Raw genomic sequence first — 20,616 nt, forward strand, 5'->3', positions numbered from 1 at the left:
CCCTGTGCATGCTCCACTTCAGGAGACTACTGAGTAGTATCCCCAGCTAGAATGGGGGGCTTCAGAACCAAGTCCAAGACAATGACAACACAGCATTTCCAATACCAGCATCTCATCAAAAAGACGGACTACTGCACAATGCTTGGAGAAGGTATGTATAGAAGACTAAGTGGCCGCCTAAGAAATTTCTAGAATAGGGACATTCTTGAGTAATGTCACAGAAGTAGATAGAGATCCTGAGCCAACACCGTAGAAGGAGGCTGTATATCTGAAGATTTATAACACAATAAGATACAGTCAGAGATCCACCCGGAAAGTCTCTGGGTGGAATTTGCCAAACCTTTGGCTCTATCTGCAATAGCCACAATTGGCCTGGGTGATTTCCTAAATGACTTAGTTCTGTCTAAATAAAAGGTTAACGCCATCCGAATAGCCAAAGTGTGTAAAATGGCCTTCTGTCTGGACTGATGAGGCTTGGGGGAAAAAAAACGGAAAAAGGTTGATGTGAAACTCAGATGACACCTGGGGTAAAAATTTAGGGGTGGAAGTAATGAAACTTCGTCCTTGAAAAATACTGTAAATGGAAGATCTGCCATAAGAGGCTACTTTTTCCCACCCTTGACCAGAGTTGATAGCTACCAAAAAGAGGTCTTCCAAGATAAATTAAATGAGGGAAGATTGACCCACTAGATCAAAAGGGAGGGCTCATACGGCATTTAAGTACTAAATTCAAATCCCATATAGATGTGGGTTTCTTAGGGAAAAAGGTTTCCCAGTCCTCTCAGAAACTTGACAGCTATAGGATGGGTGAAAGATTGAGAATCCCACAACCACTAAATGAAAGGCTGTTATAATTGTCAAGTAGACCTTGATAGAGCCCATAGGTAACTTTGTATTTTTTAGCTTTAGGAGGTAATCAAGGATGATTGAGAGGGAAAAATGAAAAGGAGGAACACCTTTCTGGACAGCTCACAGGCTGAATCTTTTCCACCTGAGGAGTTAAGTGTGTCTCGCGGACTCTTTCCTACTTCAACAATATCAGTTGTACCTCTTTAAAGCAAGTCAGTTCTAGTCCCGTGAACCATCAAGGAGTCAGGCTTTGAGGTGAAGTATCTTCAGGCTGAAATGAAGAGTATGGCCGGTGTCCTGGGAAAGAAGATGAGGAATGGATGGATCTGATCGCCTGATAGACCACTAGGTGAATCAGGTAAGGATACCATATCCGTCTGGGCCATGTTAAGACTATTAATTCTGGCTTTGTCATATCTGATTTTGTTGATCACCTTCAAAATCCGTGGTATTGGGGGAAAAGAGTATAGAAGGTTTCTTGTCCATGGAATGATGAAGGCGTCTCCTAAACAGAGCCCTCCCCCTTAAGGAAAAGTGTTTGCATTACCTCTTGGTCACTGTGGCAAAAAGGTCTATTTCTTGAATCTTCCAAATCCGAAAAACTTGACTGAGAAGCTGAGGATTCAACTCCCGTCCATAGTCCTGGAAGAAATGCTTGTTGAGGTTGTCTGCTAGACTGTTCTATATCCTGGGAGGTAAGCTGCTGAAAGAAGGATGGATTGGCTATGCACCAGTTCCAGAACTTTACTGCTTTAAACACAAAGAGAAGGGAACTTGGCACCTCCCTATCAGTTGGTATAGAACATGCAAGCTCTGTTGTCTGTGAGAATCTTTTTGGACTTGTCCTGATTACAGGCAGGAAGTGGATGCAGGCATTCCTGACTACCTTCAGTTTGAGGAGGTTGATGTGTAGTCATGTCTCTCGGACAGATCATTTTCCCTGGACAGTGAGGGTCTCAAAGTACAGCCCCCAGCCCACCAGAGATGCATCTGTCATTACAGTGATAGAGGAAGGAGGTTGAACAAACGGAATCCCTGCACAGACATTGTCTGTATTCCTCCATCAACTGAGAAAGTCTCGAACCTGATGAGGGACTGACACCAACGTGCTTATGATGTGTTTTTTCAGAGTATAAACAGTCCTGAGCCAGTCCTACAAGCAACCAAGGTGGACCATGGCATATGGCATCACAAAAGTGCAAGCTGCCATGTGTCCAAGTAATTGAAGACAACTTTAAGATGTCTGTAGACTGACTAATCTTTGAGATGAGAATCTGTTGGGGGGAAGATAAGCACTTGCTGATATGGCATCCAAGTAAGTTTCTATGAACTCTATTCTTTATACTGGGCTCAAAATGGATTTCTCAATGTTGAGCTGCAATCCCAGTGCATGGAATAGGTATATCGTTGTCTTTATGGTGCCAAAGACCTCATTGTAAGACTGGCCCTTGAGCCAGTCATCAAGGTATGGAAAAATGATTATTCCCCAACATTGGTGGTATGCTGTGATCTTTGGGGCAGACAAAAGGCCAAACAGGAGCACTCAATACTGAAAGTGATCCTAGCCTACTGAAAAGTGCAGGAATAGTTTGTGAGATGGGTGAATTGTGATATGAAAATAGGCATTCTGAAGGTCAAGGGGTGAAAACCAATCCCCTAATTCAAATGATGGAATTATAGTTAAGAGAGACACCACCCTGAATTTTTAAGACTTGACCAAGTTGTTCAGGAGTTTTAGATCTAAAATTGTTCTTCCCCCCTCCATTCCTTTTCAGGACCAGAAAGAAGTTGGAATAAAACCTCTTCCCTCTCTGCTGAATAGGAACTTGTTCTACAGCACCCATTGGTAGAAGTGAGCTGAATTGCTGTAACTGATGCTTGTGAGAGGGGTCCTGAAGAGGGATGGGGAAGGGTGATAAATGGATAGCATACCCGACCTTAAAACCTCCAGCACCCTTTGTCCCTTGTGAGTCTCTCCCATGTGGAAAGAAAGTAGGAGAGAGAGTTTCTGAAGGGTGGGAGGTGGGGAAAATGGTGTATATGCAGCTTGGTGTTGTGGGATATTTCTGGGTCCTCAACCAGCCTGTCAAAAATTACACTTAAATGATGATGATTGAGGAGCAGGCGCAGAGGGAGCAGGTGCTCACTTCCTCTGGAATCTTGACTTTTTCCTGGGTGGTCTCAGGGATCCTGAGAATGAAGCAAGGCAGGATCTTTGAGTCATTTGGTATTTATTAAACCTTTGTTTGTTTGTAGGTGTGTAAATCCCAAGAAATTGCAGCATGGCTCTGAAATCCTTATGGGTACACGGCAAATCATCAGTGGACTCAGCGAACAGTTTGAGGCTATCAAAGGGAAGGTCCTCAACCATGTTTTGGACCTCCCGTGGGAATCCAGACAGCTGGAGCCAGGATGCCTTCTGCATGACACTGCTGTAAGATGGATCGAGTGGCAGTGTTGGCTGCATCCAACAAGGCCTGTAGTGATGTTCTAGCTAACTGCTGACCCTTGTTAATAATAGCCTGAAACTGGTCATGCTGATCAGCCAGCAGATGTTCAATAAAGGTAGTGAATTTGGCATAATTTGAGTGAATGTACTTAGCCATGAGAGCTTGATAGTTTGTGATCCTAAACTGAAGAGTCATGGATGAGTAGGTCCTTCTGCCAGACAGATAAAAACATTTTTGGTCCTTATATGGTGTGGCCTTTGCATGATGTTGTCTGCCACATTCATTCACTACCTCCACCATCAGGGAATTCAGTGTTAGATGGGGGAACAGAAATTCACTCTTTAGTTGGGACATAGTATTTCTTATCAGCCTGTTTACACATTGGTAGAATCATCGCAAAGATCTCCCAGAGGGATTTTGCAGGATCCAACAGGGCCTCATTAATAGGGAGGACAACTTGGGTAGAAGGAGTCCATTAGAGGATGTCCAGGAGCTTATGTTGTGACTTCCTGACCTCTCCTAAGGGAACTGGATGGAATCCGAAATACATTTAATTAACTCTTGAAAGTTTCTGAAGGCATCAGCCACAGTTGATGGAGGAGGCATAACTGCTTCATCTGGGGAAGATGACGAAATATTGTTTGGGGACTAACCTCTTTATCTGTGCCCTGCCCTGCCCTCCTGCTCCTCAAAGGATTCTTATGCCTCGGGTAATGGAGGAGGAGCAGATGGAGTAGAGGAGCATCTCTCCCTGTATTCCCTATAAGAGAGCCGAGGGGCATGGGAAAATTGCTGACCATATGCAGCCCAAGGATCCTAGTATAGCCATTGGGGAGGTCCAGAAGGAATTGCGGGGTGGCATCTAAGGATGCTCAAACTAGGTTGGGAAAACACAGGCCTGTCTTTGGTGCAACTCCCCACTCTTGTCAAAAGCATTAGGATGGAAATCCCTTATCTGAAGTGCTGGGGAACCCTGGATTGAAATCTTTGAATTGGAGGAAAATACCTCCTCTTCAAGAGGGGAAACCCTAGCACTCTCTGAAGGTCTTGGAGAATCAAGTGATAGCAGGGAAAGGTCCCACCTCAGATAGACCCAGGTGAACGTGCCAAAGTTGACAGGGCACTGTGTCCAGTCAGTGACTGATGTCTGGGGGTGTGTGTCTCCTGCTTTGGATCTAAGGCCAGTTGGAGAGAACGCGCCATCATTAAGAGTCTCAGTTTTAGCTCTCGATTCTTCTTGCCTTGCCCTTAAAAGTGGTGCAGATGGAGCAGTTTTGTGGGGTATGAGGCTCTCCCAAGCAGCAATAAAATGGGAATGCCCGATGCTGACCAGGATGGCCTCCCGGCAAGAGATGTATTGCTCGAAGCCTGGACAACCTGGCATACCCCAGGGCAACAATATGTAGCAGGGGAAGTTTCCTCAAAGGGGAAAGGGAACAGAAGAAAGTCTCCCTAAATTCTTAAATTAAAAGCAGGTGCGGATTTAGAGTTAGTGGGGTCCTGTGCGCAAATGACGATTTCCCTTAGTTGCTGTTATGCTATTGCCAAGACAGCAAAAAAATGGTGAAGCAAAATTCTTTGCTAGACTACTTCAAAAAAACACATTTAGAGCACAGTTTGCAGAATAAGTTTGCAGAATGCAGAAAGCCTGGACCGATTTCGCGACTTGCAATGCTGATTAAATTCGGTCCTGCATTTTGGGGTCCCCCTGTCATGAGGGCCCTGTGCCACGGCATGGTTTGTTTCACGGTAAATCCACCATTGATGAAAACAAAATAACTAAAGAAAAAACAATAAACTAAAGAAGGGTAAATAGGCTAAGAGACTTTGAAAGTCAACCACTGACTCAGGCTGCGGTGGTTGAGAAGGAACTGAGGGTGGTTCACCCGCCCAGCCCTCGATAGCCTCAGAGGGCGGCACCAGGAAGCGCAGGGCTCATGCGCGAGCTGGACAGGCACTACTACCAAAAATCTCCAATTAAAGGCACAAGGGGTGTGAGCATACCTGAAGTGGAGCACCCAGAGGGATATTACTCTAAGAACTAACCATTACATAATATTCAGTGTGAACACCAAATCATGGCCTAGCTTGGGAGGCTGTGTAGGGGAGTAGAGGAGCATAAGATGCCTCTTTTCTCTCCTTTGTGGGTTTCGCGGACTGTTGGTAGTTGTGTCGGACAGAGAAAGAACAATTGGCACAGGCCTGGTAGACTTCTCCTGTACACATGGGCAGGAAGCGATAGGGAGTGGACAGAATCTTGGCTCCACCCCTTAATGTAGCTGGGCTGGTGCCAGGTATCAGGCTGGTGCAGAATACTTCACCAGCAAGCAAGGGGAAAAACCGGAAGGCAGCGTGTGACAGCCTCCTGGGCTGCTCCCGGGGCAGTGCAGCAAAACACTGCCCCATGCTTAGGCAAACCACAGTTTAGCCCACAACATTTGCTTTTTCCATGTACATACCTGGGAATCAGCTTGTTTGCTACAACATTTGCAGAAAGTGAACACATAAAGGATACAAACGGCAACAAATTCAGGTTTTTATCTGAGTAAATATTCATGGAAGAAGCACTGAGATCTTTACTCAGCTCTGCATAAAGCTCTGGGGAGATATCCAGGGTAACAACAATGCCCACATATCTACACCAGCAACACCATCACAGGACCTAACCAGATCAGCTACAACATCACCGGTTCATTCACCTGCACGTCCACCAATGTTATATACGCCATCATGTGCCAGCAATGCCCCTCTGCTATGTGCATTGGCCAAACTGGACAGTCACTACGTAAAAGGATAAATGGACACAAGTCAGATATCAGGAATGGCAATATACAAAAACCTGTAGGAGAACACTTCAACCTCCCTGGCCACACAATAGCAGATGAAAAGTAGCCATCTTAAAGCAAAAAAACCTTCAGGACCAGACTCCAAAGAGAAACTGCTGAGCTCCAGTTCATTTGCAAATTTGACACCATCAGATCAGGATTAAACAAAGACTGTGAATGGCTAGCCAACTACACAAGCAGTTTCTCCTCCCTTGGTGTTCACACCTCAACTGCTAGCAGAGGAACTCACCCTTCCTGATTGAACTAACCTCGTTATCTCCAGACTGATTCTTGTCTGCATATTTATACCTGCCTCTGGAAATTTCCATTACATGCGTCTGACGAAGTGGGTATTCACCCACAAAAGCTTAAGCTCCAATACATCTGTTAGCCTTAAAGGTGCCACAGGACTCTCTGTTGCTTTTTACAGATCCAGACTAACATGGCTACCCCTCTGATACTTGACAATAATGCTTTACATTTCTATAGCACTTGCCTTCTGATGCTCTCTGGGGGCTTTGTGAACATCAATGAATCTAGCCTCATATGCCAGGTAAATATTCATGATTACTTCTTAAAGATGGGCAAACCGAGGCACAGAAAGGCTAGTACAAAGTCACACAGGGAGTCATGGACACGGCTGGGAACAGAACACTGAGGCCAGGTTCTGATCTCACTGACACCTTGTTTTACACTAGTATAAAACTATTGACTTCAGCAGTGTTACTCTTGATTTACACCAGTGTTAATGAGAGGAAAATCAGGCCCTAGGTTGCCTGACTCTCTCTCTCTGTACTTGAGCCACAACCTTATTCTCTGTCTTCAAACAGTCTTTGCATTCTCTCTCACTCCTGGTCTCAACAGCATATTTTCAGTCCTCTCCCTCCCTGCCTGGTCTCTGCTGGTTTAAATCTCTCCTTGGTCTCAGTGCCTTTGATTTTTCACTTCACTCTATCCCTCTCACTCTCTCATTTTTCTTTTCTTAGGAACGGATCACCCCCTTTCTGTGACTCTCTCTCTGACTAGCTGCTCTTTAGATTCTCTCTTCTCTGATCTCCTCAACTGTCACTTCTCAACTGTGGCACAGTATTCCAGCCCCCATATCCCATCTGCCTTTTAAAGGGTTTATCATAAGCAGGGGGCTTCTTTTTTCACAGTTCTTTTACTTTACAAAATCCAGGTCAGTCGAGAGAGAGGGTTCGGATGCAGTGGTGGCTAACCTGGGGCCCTTGAGACTCTAAATTGTGGCCCTCAGCTGTGTCAAGAAAGAAAGGGTATTTGGTTATGAATGGAAATGTTTGAATCAGCACTACAGGGAGTGGTGCAGGGCCCTGCCTCCTACCGCTTCCCCCGCAGCCCCAGGCACAGCTCTGATGGCAGCAGGGGCTGCTTTGAGCAGCTTGCGGTCCCTTCCCTGCTGCAGCTGCTCAGCAGCTCCCCTGCTGGCTGCCTGCTGCATTGCAGTAGCAGTGGCTGGTCTATTGCTGGCTTCCTTGCCAGGCTGTATCAGGCCAGGGAAAGGAGCACAGGCACTTCACTGAATCTGCCTGAAGCTAGGGAGCAAAGTATAGCCCTCCTCTTCCACACCTAGCCACCTGGAGTAGCTCAGGGTAGGCAAAAAGAAGTTGTTACGAACCAGCAACTAGTTAGAGCTCTCTAATTCTCTGCCCCAGCCCTGGTACAGGTTAGAGCTAACTGTGGCCCCCCCACAAGCAACTATCCACCAGCAGGAAATAGCTGGAGTGCAGTGCGCTCCACTCACTCTACCTCTCTGCCCACAACAGGCCCCGTGCGCCAGAGACTGTGAGAAGGGAGATGTAGGAACTGGCTATGCCAGCTGGGGACCTGTGGGTAATTTCTTCTCCCTTTGCACTGCCCAAGTGATGCAAAGGGAGAGGAGAGGGGAAGACAATTTGCTCAAGAATATTGAGTGTGGCCCCTCGTCCCTTTAAAAATGATATATCTGGCTCTCAAGATTAAAAGTTTGGATACCATCAATTTAGGGTAATGTTCAGAGCCACAGGGGTCTCTCTCTCTAAAAAAATAATATATGGAGATATCCTATCCCCTAGAAGTGGAAGGGACCCTGAAAGGTCACTGAGTCCAGCCCCCTGCCTTCACTAGCAGGACCAAGTACTGATTTTGCTCCAGATCCCTAAGTGGTCCCCTCAAGAATTGAACTCACAACCCTGCGTTTAGCAGGGCAATGCTCAAACTACTACACTCACTTCTTCCTGTGTGTGAGAATGGAATTTTCACCTTCAGAAGCTATTCCCTGGAGAGCTCAGCGAGTTGGAAGCTGCAAGGGCCCTGCAGTCTGATTCCATCAACTCCTGGTGTGACCTTAGATTTGTCAGTCTGACCCTCCATCCATACTGAGTAGAAAGGTGGAACCTATGTGAAATGCAGCTCCTTTAACTATGCTGAACAATCTCAGATAAACCACAACCCAAATTCATGTGCAAAAATATGCACCCTTCATCAGCAGCCTTGTCTCAAAACACACAGACAGCTTCTGAGACTTATAATTACCATTTGGGACCAGCATTTTCTCAGTAAGTGACTGCTCTCCTCTACAGATGTATGATACATGTGATCTAACACACCCTATGCCGTAGATCAGGTTCCCTTTGCATTAGAGTGTGGTGCTGGCCTGGACAACTTCATACCTTCAATGTCCTGTGAAAGTCTGAGCATAGGTTGTGGGAGGGCTGGGGGGTTGGGAGTGGAGTGAGGTCACACGGTGAGATAATGTATTGGCTTTTCAGCTATGCTGAGAACTGGTTTAAATTCTGCTTGGGCATGAGTGTAATGCCACCTGCCTGGCAATGTGCACATTTTCACGTAGACCCTAAATGTGAGGGAATGCCTGTCTCTGTCTACCAGTGACCAGAGGCAAGCTAATCACTAGAAATTTGTCACCAGCAGTCCTTCTGAACACTCACAGACCAGCCACCATACATGAACATGCACAGACCGCATACTGAGCACCCTCTAACCCCATGGATACATGAACAGACCCAAATATATACATGTGCATACACACACATGCACATATGTATAGTCATATAGACACCAGTGCATTTATGCAAGTGCGCACACACACATACATGCAGTGGGGGTAGTGGGTGGTGGGAGGTGTGTCTGTCTGCACTCTGCAGTGCATAGATGCATGTGGACATCTCCCTCCCCGCCACACCCAAACCCCTCAGTGCACACATGCACGCACTCACCAGGCACACACAATGCATTATTACATCCCCCTCAGGCACACAAACAGACAACAGTCATGCACCATACACCTCCACCCCCATGTCCATAAACACACAATATGCTCACACATGCTCAGGTAGTGTCATGCATACACATACATTCCTAGCTCCTGCAGTTATGCAGGAGTTAATGCAAGGAGGGAATGGAAAGGAAATTAAAAGCGAAAAGTTGAAAGCCCAGCACATGATTCTTCTCCCAGCACATCTGTGAATCCTGGAGCGCGAGAGTAATTGTCTGCAATGAGTCAGACCAAAGGCACAAGGAAATGGTTGCCATAGCAACCCCTCACTGCTCTAATTCAGCTCGGAATTAAAATGATATCAAATAATTTGCAAGCAAAGGGAATGTGGCAAAGTCAGCAGGTGCCAATCTCAAAAGTCCAGCTGTACGTGAGCCTCTCCTGAGCCAATGTCAAGGGCTCCTTTCCCTTCAAGCACGGCTGCAACAGCAATTAGAAGAGCCAGAAAGGGGAGTTTGATGGATAACCCTTGGCCGGGCAAGCTCTGCTGTGCACAGGCAAGAACCGGCTCCTGGGCTGGAGTCCCACACTAGAACGGGCTTCAAACCAATGGATGGGGGGTGGGAGGGGCAGATTTCCCAGGGAAATGCCCCTCCCAGTTTCTAAATGAAAAACCCATCTCGGTGTACCAGCCAGCTTGTCCCTTAGAAAAAAATTACCCTGAAGGCGGATCATCCCAGCCAGCCAGAATGCAGGGATGCTGCACAGATATTGAGCCTCAGTGTCAGGGTTATTCCTCTGTTATGCACAGCCTTGCACTCTGCTTTACATAAATGCCTGCTTTCCCCCAGAATAAGTGGTGCAATGTACAAATCTCTGCTCAAACTGGCTGAGGGGGTCTGACTGCTATCATTAAATATTTACCACTGCGGTAGCAACCAGTGGCCCCGGTCAGGATCAACACCTCATTGCGCTAGGTGCTAGAATACTGCTGTACAAACACATAGGGAGACAGTCACTGCCCTGGAGAGCTTACAATCTAAAACGAGAACAAATGGCTAATGGAGAAGGAAAAGAAACCAACAGACATACAAGCACAGCTGTCAGCATGATAACAGGAGCATATCATCTTAGGTTTTTTTGGGGGGGAGGGGTTGGTCTTTGTTGCTAACATAAATGACCCATACTTTATTATTAGCTCCTGGGCCTAGCTGCCGCGTTCTCTATTTTTATTGCTTACTTTATTCAGCCGAGCCTAATGTGCCTTGTTTGGTATTTGAACGCTTAGGAGTGGTTTTACCATAGCACGTAGCCATCCTAGTCATGGACCAGGACCCCCTTGTGCTAGGGGCTGTACAAACACAGGACAAAAGGATGGGTCCAGCCCCCAAGGGGCTAACAATCTAAACATAAGACGAGGCAGCAGATGGATACAGACTGATAGGTGATTACAAGGAAGCAATGAGGCAATATTGGTCAGCAAGATCAACAGTGGCATTTCCAAACCAGCATCCCCGGGGCTGCTGAGGGCTAGGTCAGCCGTAAGCTGCTCTAACGTAATAGCCCCCAAAAGGCTGTTCTGCCAGCTGGGGATTGCTAGAGTGCAGCAGTGGTCTAGCCCCACACCTTCCCCCACTATGTGCCCTTCCCAGGCCCAACTGCTCACTTCCAGGGCACTGCCTTTCTAGAGGCTATGGAACCACTGCCCAGTACAATGAAGTGCTGTTTTCCCCGCTCTGAAGTTGACTGTGGAAGAAGGAGAGGTTTGAGGAGCTGCTCAGGGATTGGGGGATGGGCAGGAGAGAGTGACATAAAGATGGAGGCAGCAGATATAGCAACAGCAGGTGATGGACAGGGAGTGAGTTGCCCTTTCCCTTCTCCTCCCAAGGTACCCAGGGATTCTACTGCTTTCTCTGCCAATGGAGCGCAATCCACCTGGCACACCAGGCTGCCTTACATCCAGGTAACACCCCACCAGCACAGAGAAGTCCCTGCCCTAGAGCAATGATGTCACACACTGCAGCTGACGATGATGGGGGGGAGGGGGAGGACACTCCTTTAGAATACCGCAGTATTTATTTGTAAGAACTGGTCTACATGTGATTTTTGTTTCCCTATAACTATGTCAGTTTCTGAACCAATATAATTGAAGTGGTGCAACCCTCTAGTGTGGGTGCAGTTATTTCAGTAGAAAGGTGCTTCTGTTGATAGCGCTTGTTCCTATAAATTTAAGCCTCTTTATGCCAGTATAACTGCATCCACACTAGACAGTTGTATTGCTTTAACAATACTGGTTTCTAAACCAGCATCACTATAGTGACTGGTCCTGAGTGATGCCACAGCAACAGAATGGCTGATAAAGTCACCTGCACCCCATCTCTCTGCCAGCGGGTAATACACATCCTACAGGCCGAAGTGAGGGTGGAGAGAGACTTTAAATTGGTGAGCAACCGCTTTTCAAATGAAAGGCTTCCCACGGCTGTCTTTATGACTTAAGCTAGATTTCAACTGGCGGCCTAGAGGTGAAAGATTTTATATCCTGCTATCAATCTCCCAGACCAGTCAGCTTCAAACACCTTTTGAAAATCTTACTAAGCGCTTTTGAAAAGCTGGCCCCAAGGATGGGTGCTGTGCCCTTCATCCCACTGAGCCTCAGGTCTCCTTCTGTAAAATGGGGAGAAGAATCCTTCCTTCTCCCACCCTGTGTCTGCCTTCTCTCTTAAGATTGTGAGTGCTTGGGGTCAGGGACTGTCTCTTACGACGTCTATGTGCAGTACCAGTTTTGGCTGGGGTCCATGGGCACAAGTGTAATGCAAACATTAAATGATAGCTTTGAATATAAACAGAGAGGAAGATTACAGGACGAAGTCAAACAAAATATACCCTTAGCTCCTGAATCCCTATTTTGATGCCCTGTCAGTTCTGTTGGGCAGTCTAGGACTTTCCTTCATGTCCCAAGGCTTGGCAGGTCCCAGCTTGGCTCCCATCCCTAACCCATGGCAACAACAGCAAGGAGCTCTTGAAAAGGAGCCCATATTTGTTCATGCTGTGATGAGATCAGATGCCAGCCAAACAATGCACTCGAGGAGAAGGTCATGCAGCGAAAGAGACGTCACAGGCAGCCCAGAGAGACAGCTAAACTCCTGCTCAGCCTCCAGCAATTGCACTGGGACTCTAAATCACTAAAGGAATATATCAGCAGCTGCAATGTGACTGCAGTGGCTTCCCCCTGAGAAGGCTAAAGCCCCAGGTTACTGACTCACATGGGAGAACAGTTGACATAATGTTATTTAAAGCAGGGTTAGGAAGGGTTCAATTACAATTATTTCTAGTGAAGTTAGTGCTAGAGAAAGGTACTGGATTGACTTCCCCAGAGACTACCTCCCTTCTTATTAATTATAATTAATATCCTAGCCCTTAGTTAATATTTGCACAATGCTTTGAAACTGCAAAGCGCAATATATCTGGTAGGTATTTTTAATTCACAAAAACAAGTACAGCATAGGCAGTAGCAGTACAAGCTCCCCATCTATGACTGATTCTGGGTCCTGGCTGGTCCCTAGTTTCAAAGGCCCTAAACTGGCCAGAACTGGCCACCTGGGAATACCTTTTGGAGTTGGGTGAGACCCCCCGGGGGCCTAGAGCCAGAAAATAGTTCTATGCTGCTCCCCCTCACAGCAACTGGTGTGGGGTATGGCCAGGAGCACGAAAGAGGGGTCATGGCCAGAGCACATTGCACTTTATCTATTCTGATCCATAGAAGGCCACAGCAGTACAGCATAATTTAGAGCAGCCCCAGGGTTGCTCTAGTTTACATATCTGGAATCCAAGAGCTGCAAAGGTGGTGCTGAGTCTTCTTTTCCCCCATCCCGCTCAGTTCCTGCACTGATCCCAGCTTAACTAATGAGTCTTCACCCTGACCTGGAGGCAGCACTTCTAGGTTTCAGAGGGTAGTTCAGTCTCCAGCCCATTCTGTCCTGGGCCTTATTACTGACCTGAGCTGACAATGTAGAGGAGTAAGGCTTTCACGTATGATGACCAACTCCTGCAAGGCTCTCCAGTCCCCCAGTTTCCTGTTTCTAATTATTTTATAATTCTCTGACAGAATCCAGGTTTATGTTACCTTGTTTGTTTGATTTTGAGGGTTTGCCTTTCACAGCATCGAGGGGAGTGAAACTCAGCTGCCAGAACAAAGGGGACACAGCTCTTTAGGTATTTGGAGCTCCCAACAAGAAGAGGTGCTGTGGGGGCTTGCTTCTTGCAGGCCCTGTTATAAATCCCAGACTTGAGTTTATCAGTGCATGTGTTATGGATATTTTGGAATGCACTGGAATCTCCCCAAGCATCAGCAAGTCAAGCACGTGACAGTTACAGCCACTGGCAGGATGACAGGTCATTTCATAGAGGACACTTTTTAAAATGGCATTTAAAAAACCCCTCCAAACCCCTGTTTATATGATTCTGACATAACTTGTCCAATAACTACAAACCCATTCCATTATAGGGTATACTGGGAACAGTGCAAATTCTGATTAAGAGAATGAAAGACATTATATACGTGTAAGATCGTAAAGTGGTTGCAAATGTAGGCTCCTGGCCAACAATTGGCTCCATACAGGCAGACCCATATACCCACACTGAAGTCAATGGGGCTATGCACGGGTGCGGGGACAGCCCATGTGGATCATCTGGAGCCTGTATAGAGAAATTACTTTGCACATCACTGTTGTGCTGCCACCTCTCGGGTGAAATATGGCAACTCTTCAACAATGAGCTACAAAACAGGGAGAGAAGAATACCTGAGTCAATGGAAAGTGCGGAGAGGATTTAAGTACACAGAAAGGCATTACCTACCTTGAACTGGCTATGTCTTCCAAACAGGTTTACCCATGACAAGAATCATGGTATCTTTAAGGAACACATGTGATCAGGATTTCATGTTTATGTCTCAGCTGAAAACACCATGATCCCGATGCTCAAAGGTATTTAAGCTCCTTACTTCCATTGAGCTGAGGACCTGGGCCCACGTTCCTAAATACACCTCAATGCTGCACTCAGAGTGAATACCTCTGGACACCAGCGGGTACTTCAGTCTCTATGCCAGTGGTCCCCAATCTTTTTCTTCTGGCGGGCACCAGACGACGAGCCACTGCGGACCGTGGCAGGCGGCCGAGCATCCGCTGAAATGCCGCCGAGAAGCAGCAACGTCAATAGCCGTCGCTGCCGGAATGCCACTGACAAGCAGCAGCATCCAGAGGCGTTGCCACCGAAATGCTGCCGAAAATCAGCAGCATTTCGGCAGCAATGCCTCTGGATGACACTGCTTGTCGGCGGCATTTCGGCGGATGCTTGTCCGCTGGCCAGTACGCGGGCGCACATAGATGCCATGGCACCCGCGGGCACTGCGTTGGGGACCACTGCTCTATGCCATTTTATTCTCAGTTGGGAATGCTAGCCATAGTGTCAGTTGATGGCAGTTTTTATGGTAATGTCTATGATGAGAACCATCAACTTCTTTCACAGCAGTCTCTGAACAGCCTTGGGTTGGTAATACTTTTAAGATTACTTATGACCTAGATTGGATTTGAAATGGTGGTTTAGAGGTGAAAGAATCCATATTATATTATCACTCCCCTGGGAAGTCAGTTGCTCTTCAACGGCCAATAACACTTTGAAAGGTTTTATTTTCCCTTCAATTTCAGTGGGACACGGTAATACCAGGCTATAAAATATTTAGGAATGACAGCATATGTTTCTCTGGTAGGAGAGTAGCATTATATGTAAAAGAAAGCATACAGAGTCAAATACGGTAAAAATTTTAAATGAAAAACTGTATCACAGAATCTCTAGGAATAGAAATTCCATGTTTGAATAAAAAGGGTATAGCAGTAGGGATATACTACCAACCACCTAACCAAGATGGTGACAGTGACTGCAATGCTAATGGAAGTTAGAGAGGCTACAAAAGCAGAAAGCGTACATAGGCGGCAAGTTATATGGGCCCGTGCTCCACCAATATTTAGGAATGTGGGCCTGGCTCCACCAATGTTTGGGATTACCACGCTTTGGGACCCCCATGCTTTAGGGTGACGCGGGGTCCAGGGTGGCCTGGGAGGTTAGTGGGAGGCCTGGTGCCAGCAGCAGCGAGTGACCCGGCCCCAGTCCACCCTGCTCCATGCCACCACGCTGGCTCCTGGCGTCGCTCAGGGGATGGGGCGGAAGCCGGAAAGAGGTGGGGTGGGGTGGGGGCTTGAGAGAAGGGGTGGGGTGGGGGCAGGGAGGGGGTGGAGCAGGGGTGGGAAGAGGCAAGGCGGGGGCTTGGAGGAAGGGGTAGAATGGGGGCAGGGCCTGGGGCGGAGAGGGGGGTTGTCCCAGGCCCCGCATCTCCCTAGGGATGGCCCTGCATGCATAATATCTTGTTGTTATGTCCACAATAGTTAAGCTTGTGTTCCCATTCTGGTTATAATCCCCCAGACATCTGCCATCCGCAAGAACTGAAAGATAGGACTTGATAAAATGCTGTCTTCTTGCTCCACTGCTACCAATGTCAGTTTGAGATATTACTATTCAAGGCTAGGCACATAAGCCCCTGCAACAGTACTCTTCAGTGTGATGAAAAGAAGTGTCTTTCCACCTAGCAATAAGGCCATTCTTATCCTGATTTCTAAGAAATGAACTATTGTAACAGAACAATCTGAAAATCTTTTCAAGATCCATGTGCATAATATATAAATCAAGTAACCTGGATATTCAGCAGTTTCTTAACAGACTTGCCTCCTGTTCTTTTATTCCTCTGGTGCTGAGTCATCTGCACTTGCAAACATGACTCTCTCCTGAATTGAAGTTCTAACTCCAAGACGGCTGGCTAAAACACCCAAACATCCACTTTCCTGAGTTCCTGAAACAAAACTCCAACTTCCAGAGCAAACCTCAAACTCAGCTACCTCCACTAACAGATTTCCAAAGGGGTTGCTTTAGTTATACTCAATGCTCCTTTCCAGAATATTTTGCTCCCTCTGGAAATACCCAATGGTCCCCACATCACGTTATTGTTGTCAAGCCTTCCTGACTAAGCCATAAACATACATTGGGCTGAAATGTGGAATTTTTTTTTTAAATTAGGTTCCATAAAAATGTTCGTAAAATAATGAGTGTATGCATTAGCCCAGTGGTTCCCAAACTTGTTCCGCCGCTTGTGCGGGGAAAGCCCCTGGTGGGCCGGGCCGGTTTGTGTACCTGCCGCGTCCGCAGGTTTGGCCGATCGCGGCTCCCAGTGGCCGCGGTTCGCTGCTCTGGGCCAATGGGAGCTGCTAGAAGCAGTGGCTCGGCCCGCTCCGCTTTCATATGAGTATAATCTAATTATTTAATATGCAAGCAGCTGTACATGCATTTTATCAAGTCCTATCTTCCAGCTCTTGTGGATGGCAGATGTCCCACCCCGGCTTCTGGGAGCAGCTAGTCATGGAATCTACAAAGGGAGAAGCAATTTTTGATTTAGTCCTAAGTGGAGCACAGAATCTGGTCTAAGAGGTAACGATAGCTGAACCAGAGAGGTATTTCCAGACAATGGGAATGCAATTTATGTAGAAGATAAACAGGACCATCGAACCGACAAGGGGAGGAGACAACCATCCAACATTACAGCAAGGAGAGGAGATTGCTAAAATGCAGATTGATCTGTTTCCTGCAAACACCAGTGAAAGGAGAAACCATCATGTAAGTTCCTTCACAAGGAGACTCCATGTTGCCTTCCTCAGAGCTTGAATGAACTTTACTTTGGTAGGTAACTTTCAGAAGAATCCATTTAAAAGGTGCACTGGACTATAAAGAGAGGGGCAAAGAACCCCAATTTATCTTTCAGATAAGGCAAATGAACCATATACTTTGGATTTTCTGGGAGATCCTGACCAGAGGGGTGGTCAGCCAACTTGCTGGAAGGTAAATTGATAAGGAAACTACCTTGAACAAAGGCCGTAGCTTGTTGTGTTAAGTCTTAGCCTCTAGAAAGCATTCTTATTTGCTTGTAACCATTTCTAACTCTATCCTTTATACTTGAACTCACTTAATATCCTCTCCTTTTGTTAATAGACTTGTTTTACTTTGAATCTAAACTAACCCAGTCTGCGTTTGATTTAAAGTGAATGTTAACTCCAGTTGATGTGGCAAGCTGCTGGGTACTGTACCTTTAAAGGAACAAACACACCTTACTATCTCTGTGAATGGTCCAGGAGAGGGTTGATCATTGCAGAACACATGATTTTGGGAACATTTAGGACTGGGGGCTGTTGGGACCATCTTGCCAAGTGTAACTAAAGCTGTTGGAGGCCAGAGTGTGGCAGCAGTATAACAAGCAGGCTGCTGGAAACAGAGTGCTGCACCAGAGCTGCCCCCCCCCCCCCCCCGCCACACACACCCATACACCATGCTTGTCTGCTGACTGGAGCATCCAGTCAAGCAGCTACAGCAGAAGATCGTTTTGAGGCACTCAGGTTTACAGGGCAGGCAGTGACACACAACCCCTCACTGGTCTGGATTGCACCACAGAACGTGACCGGGTGTTCTATAAATGTGAGATCATTATCTTCCAATAGCACACATGGAATTCAGTGAAACTCCTTCAGAGAGGGCACAAGGCTCAGATTTACAGGGAATGGTGGGAATTTACAGGAGAGAATTTCAAAGTCAGCAGAATTACTGGAGATAGAGGCACATCTCATTCTTTTGAAACTCAGCATAAGCACCACAAATATTCCACCGGCCCAAACACAGTACAATGATCTCAAAGCTCCAAAACTACCCACCGTGCAAGCTTTCTGCTCTACAATCAACGACTGCACCAATCCATAGACTCATAGATATCAGCAACAGAATTCACCCTGTTAATTCACCCAGTCCCTCTCCCTGTGCCCAACGCAGGATTGAGCCATACTGTATATTTTCTAGTGCTTTGTCCAGTCTAGTTTTCGATAACACAAGTCATGTAGTTTCCACCACTTTCTTAGGAAGACAATTCCACAGGCTAACAGATCTCACTGGAAGGAAGGTTCCCCCCTGCAAGACATTGTGCCACTCTCTTATTCAAGAGCAAAATAAAAACCTGTTCTTGGCAGGTCCTACCTGCAGCAATAGCCGTCTTCCCATCCACAGTCACAGCAACGGATGTGCTCACTGTCACCACCTCTGGTTTGCTACCTCCCTCTGTCAAGACACAGATGTAGCAGATTCAGTTACTTTCCCTCTGTTGCCAGGGGAAAGGGGCACAGACCACACACAGGAGCTCTTTACTTTCCACAGAGAAAAACTACTGAGATCACTGAAGTAGCCAGCTCTGACATGGACTGGGTGCATGGGGATGCCACATGATAATAGTGCACAAAGGATGCCCCAACATTGAAAAGCTCAACTCTGAGCTCATGTCTGCATCTCCCAGAACACTGAAGCATCCTGATTGGCAGTTCAGGAGACCAGATTTCCTCTTGGTGGAATGGCCCATGAGAGCAAGGGTGTTGCCCTCAAAATAAGAAAGTACATACCCCCTGAGAAGCTGCTACAAGACTCAGCCAACCTTCCTGCCCACCTAAAGTTTGTTTACCTGTCTGAATAGGTGGGTTGTATCATTACACTATAAGGCCAAGTTTGGGGTTCAGTTAGACCTGTTTAAATCTAGAGGAACACCACTCAAGTAAGCCAGGCCTTCTTCCTCCTTGTTTTCTGTGAGGTAGGATGCCCCCGAGCACATTGCACCTCATGCCACTGGTGCCTCTCTGTGTGCATGTCCTCTACGACAGTATAGGCTAGCTGCCCAGATTTTCCCAGAATGCACTGGTACACAAACAAAGTTTAGGCAGTGTTGTATGAGTGAGTGCACAAACATGGTTCAGCTATTATTCTGAGGCATAAAAGCAGGCACAATTCAAACCTTGGACTAGATTGTGCCATTTATAGAACAGCTCTGCATAAAGGGCCATGTGGCCCGTGTACTCTGTCCCATGAGGGGCACTGAGGTGGTTGTATGTCAGGTAGGCATAGCCTCTCCTGGGGCTGCGCATGTGCATGGAAGACAGCGCACTAGGACGGAGCAGGTTGCTTCTGCTGGTGCACCAGCCCCACTCTGCAGGGCAGGATGGAGGAGGGATGAGGCCATGACCTCAACTCCAACAGGATTCTGGCCCCTAACTCCTCCATGGCCAACTAAAGGCCATCACAATCTGGTCCTGTGTAGGTTGTGCCACACACTGGATACAAAAAACATGGTTGCACATGTAGTCTGAACTACACCTTAGGCAGTGTGCCATTTCCTAAGTTGAACTCAGTCATTTTAGTCTGTAACTGTCCTCAGGACAGATTCCAGTTTTGTAGGGTTTTACTGGATTTGTTGAAACAAAAAAAATAGGGGCTGTGGTTTCTTTTTTACAGTTACCAGGGACATTTTGAAGGTCAGTATTTCTGAGCATATTTATTCTGCCACTCATTCCTTCGCAACAGATTGCAGAGGTCAGTGCTTTGCCCCAACAGATGGATTAGATCCTTTTTTCTTCTCCACAGTCCCAGCATTTGTCATTGTCTTACTTCTGCCTTCATCATTCTTGTTGGTGTCTGACATGTCCTGAACATGACTTTGCAGTTGCATTGTGTGTTTTAGCCTGAGGTCGTGTGTGGATTTTTTTGACTGAAGTCAGACTGACTTGCACAAGGGCACTGCATGCATTGAGAGAAGCACTTGTGAAACACAAGGACTTCCCTGCCAGATTATGTTCATATGCTTTGAGCCTGATCCTGCACTCCTTGTGAACCCAAAACTCCCTGTGACGCCTGTGGGGGATTCGGGTAGACGACAAATGCAGGATCAAACTCCCTAGAGGGAGGTCATGTGAAGTTCCTGGTCCTGTTGGGTCATGAAGCATGATCATGTGGTGAAGGCCCTAGACTGGGACTCTCAAGATCTGTGTTCTATTTCCAGTTCTGCTACAGACTTAATATGTGACCTTGGGCAAATGACAGTCTCTCTGTGCTTCAGTTGCTCATCTGTAAAAAGGGGAGTAGAATTAGGGGTCTACCAAATTTGCAGGTGTGAAAATTGCATCACGGACAAGAAATCCCATCTCCCCTGTGAAATTGGGTCTCCAGCTACCCAACTCTGAAGGCAGCGCTGTGGTCAGCAGTAGCATAGAAGTAAGGGTGGCAATACCAGACCATTTGTGAAATTTGCTATTTATGCCGTGACCAACCCATGAAAAATGTGTGATTTCTCCGTGATTTA

The 20,616-nt window shown here is 46.8% G+C and overlaps 1 protein-coding gene across 1 annotated transcript in view; it reads right to left on the reverse strand.

Annotated features, from left to right (window-relative positions):
• Positions 1-20,616, reverse strand: part of CACNA2D4 (calcium voltage-gated channel auxiliary subunit alpha2delta 4) — a 158,341-nt gene that overhangs the window by 58,040 nt on the left and 79,685 nt on the right. The window contains exon 26 of the mRNA XM_054016077.1: positions 18,474-18,554. Coding sequence (XP_053872052.1) covers positions 18,474-18,554 — 81 coding nt within the window. The remainder of the gene's footprint in view (positions 1-18,473; positions 18,555-20,616) is intronic.

Source organism: Malaclemys terrapin, chromosome 1 (genome assembly GCF_027887155.1).
Source record: "Malaclemys terrapin pileata isolate rMalTer1 chromosome 1, rMalTer1.hap1, whole genome shotgun sequence".
Taxonomy (NCBI): domain Eukaryota; kingdom Metazoa; phylum Chordata; order Testudines; family Emydidae; genus Malaclemys; species Malaclemys terrapin.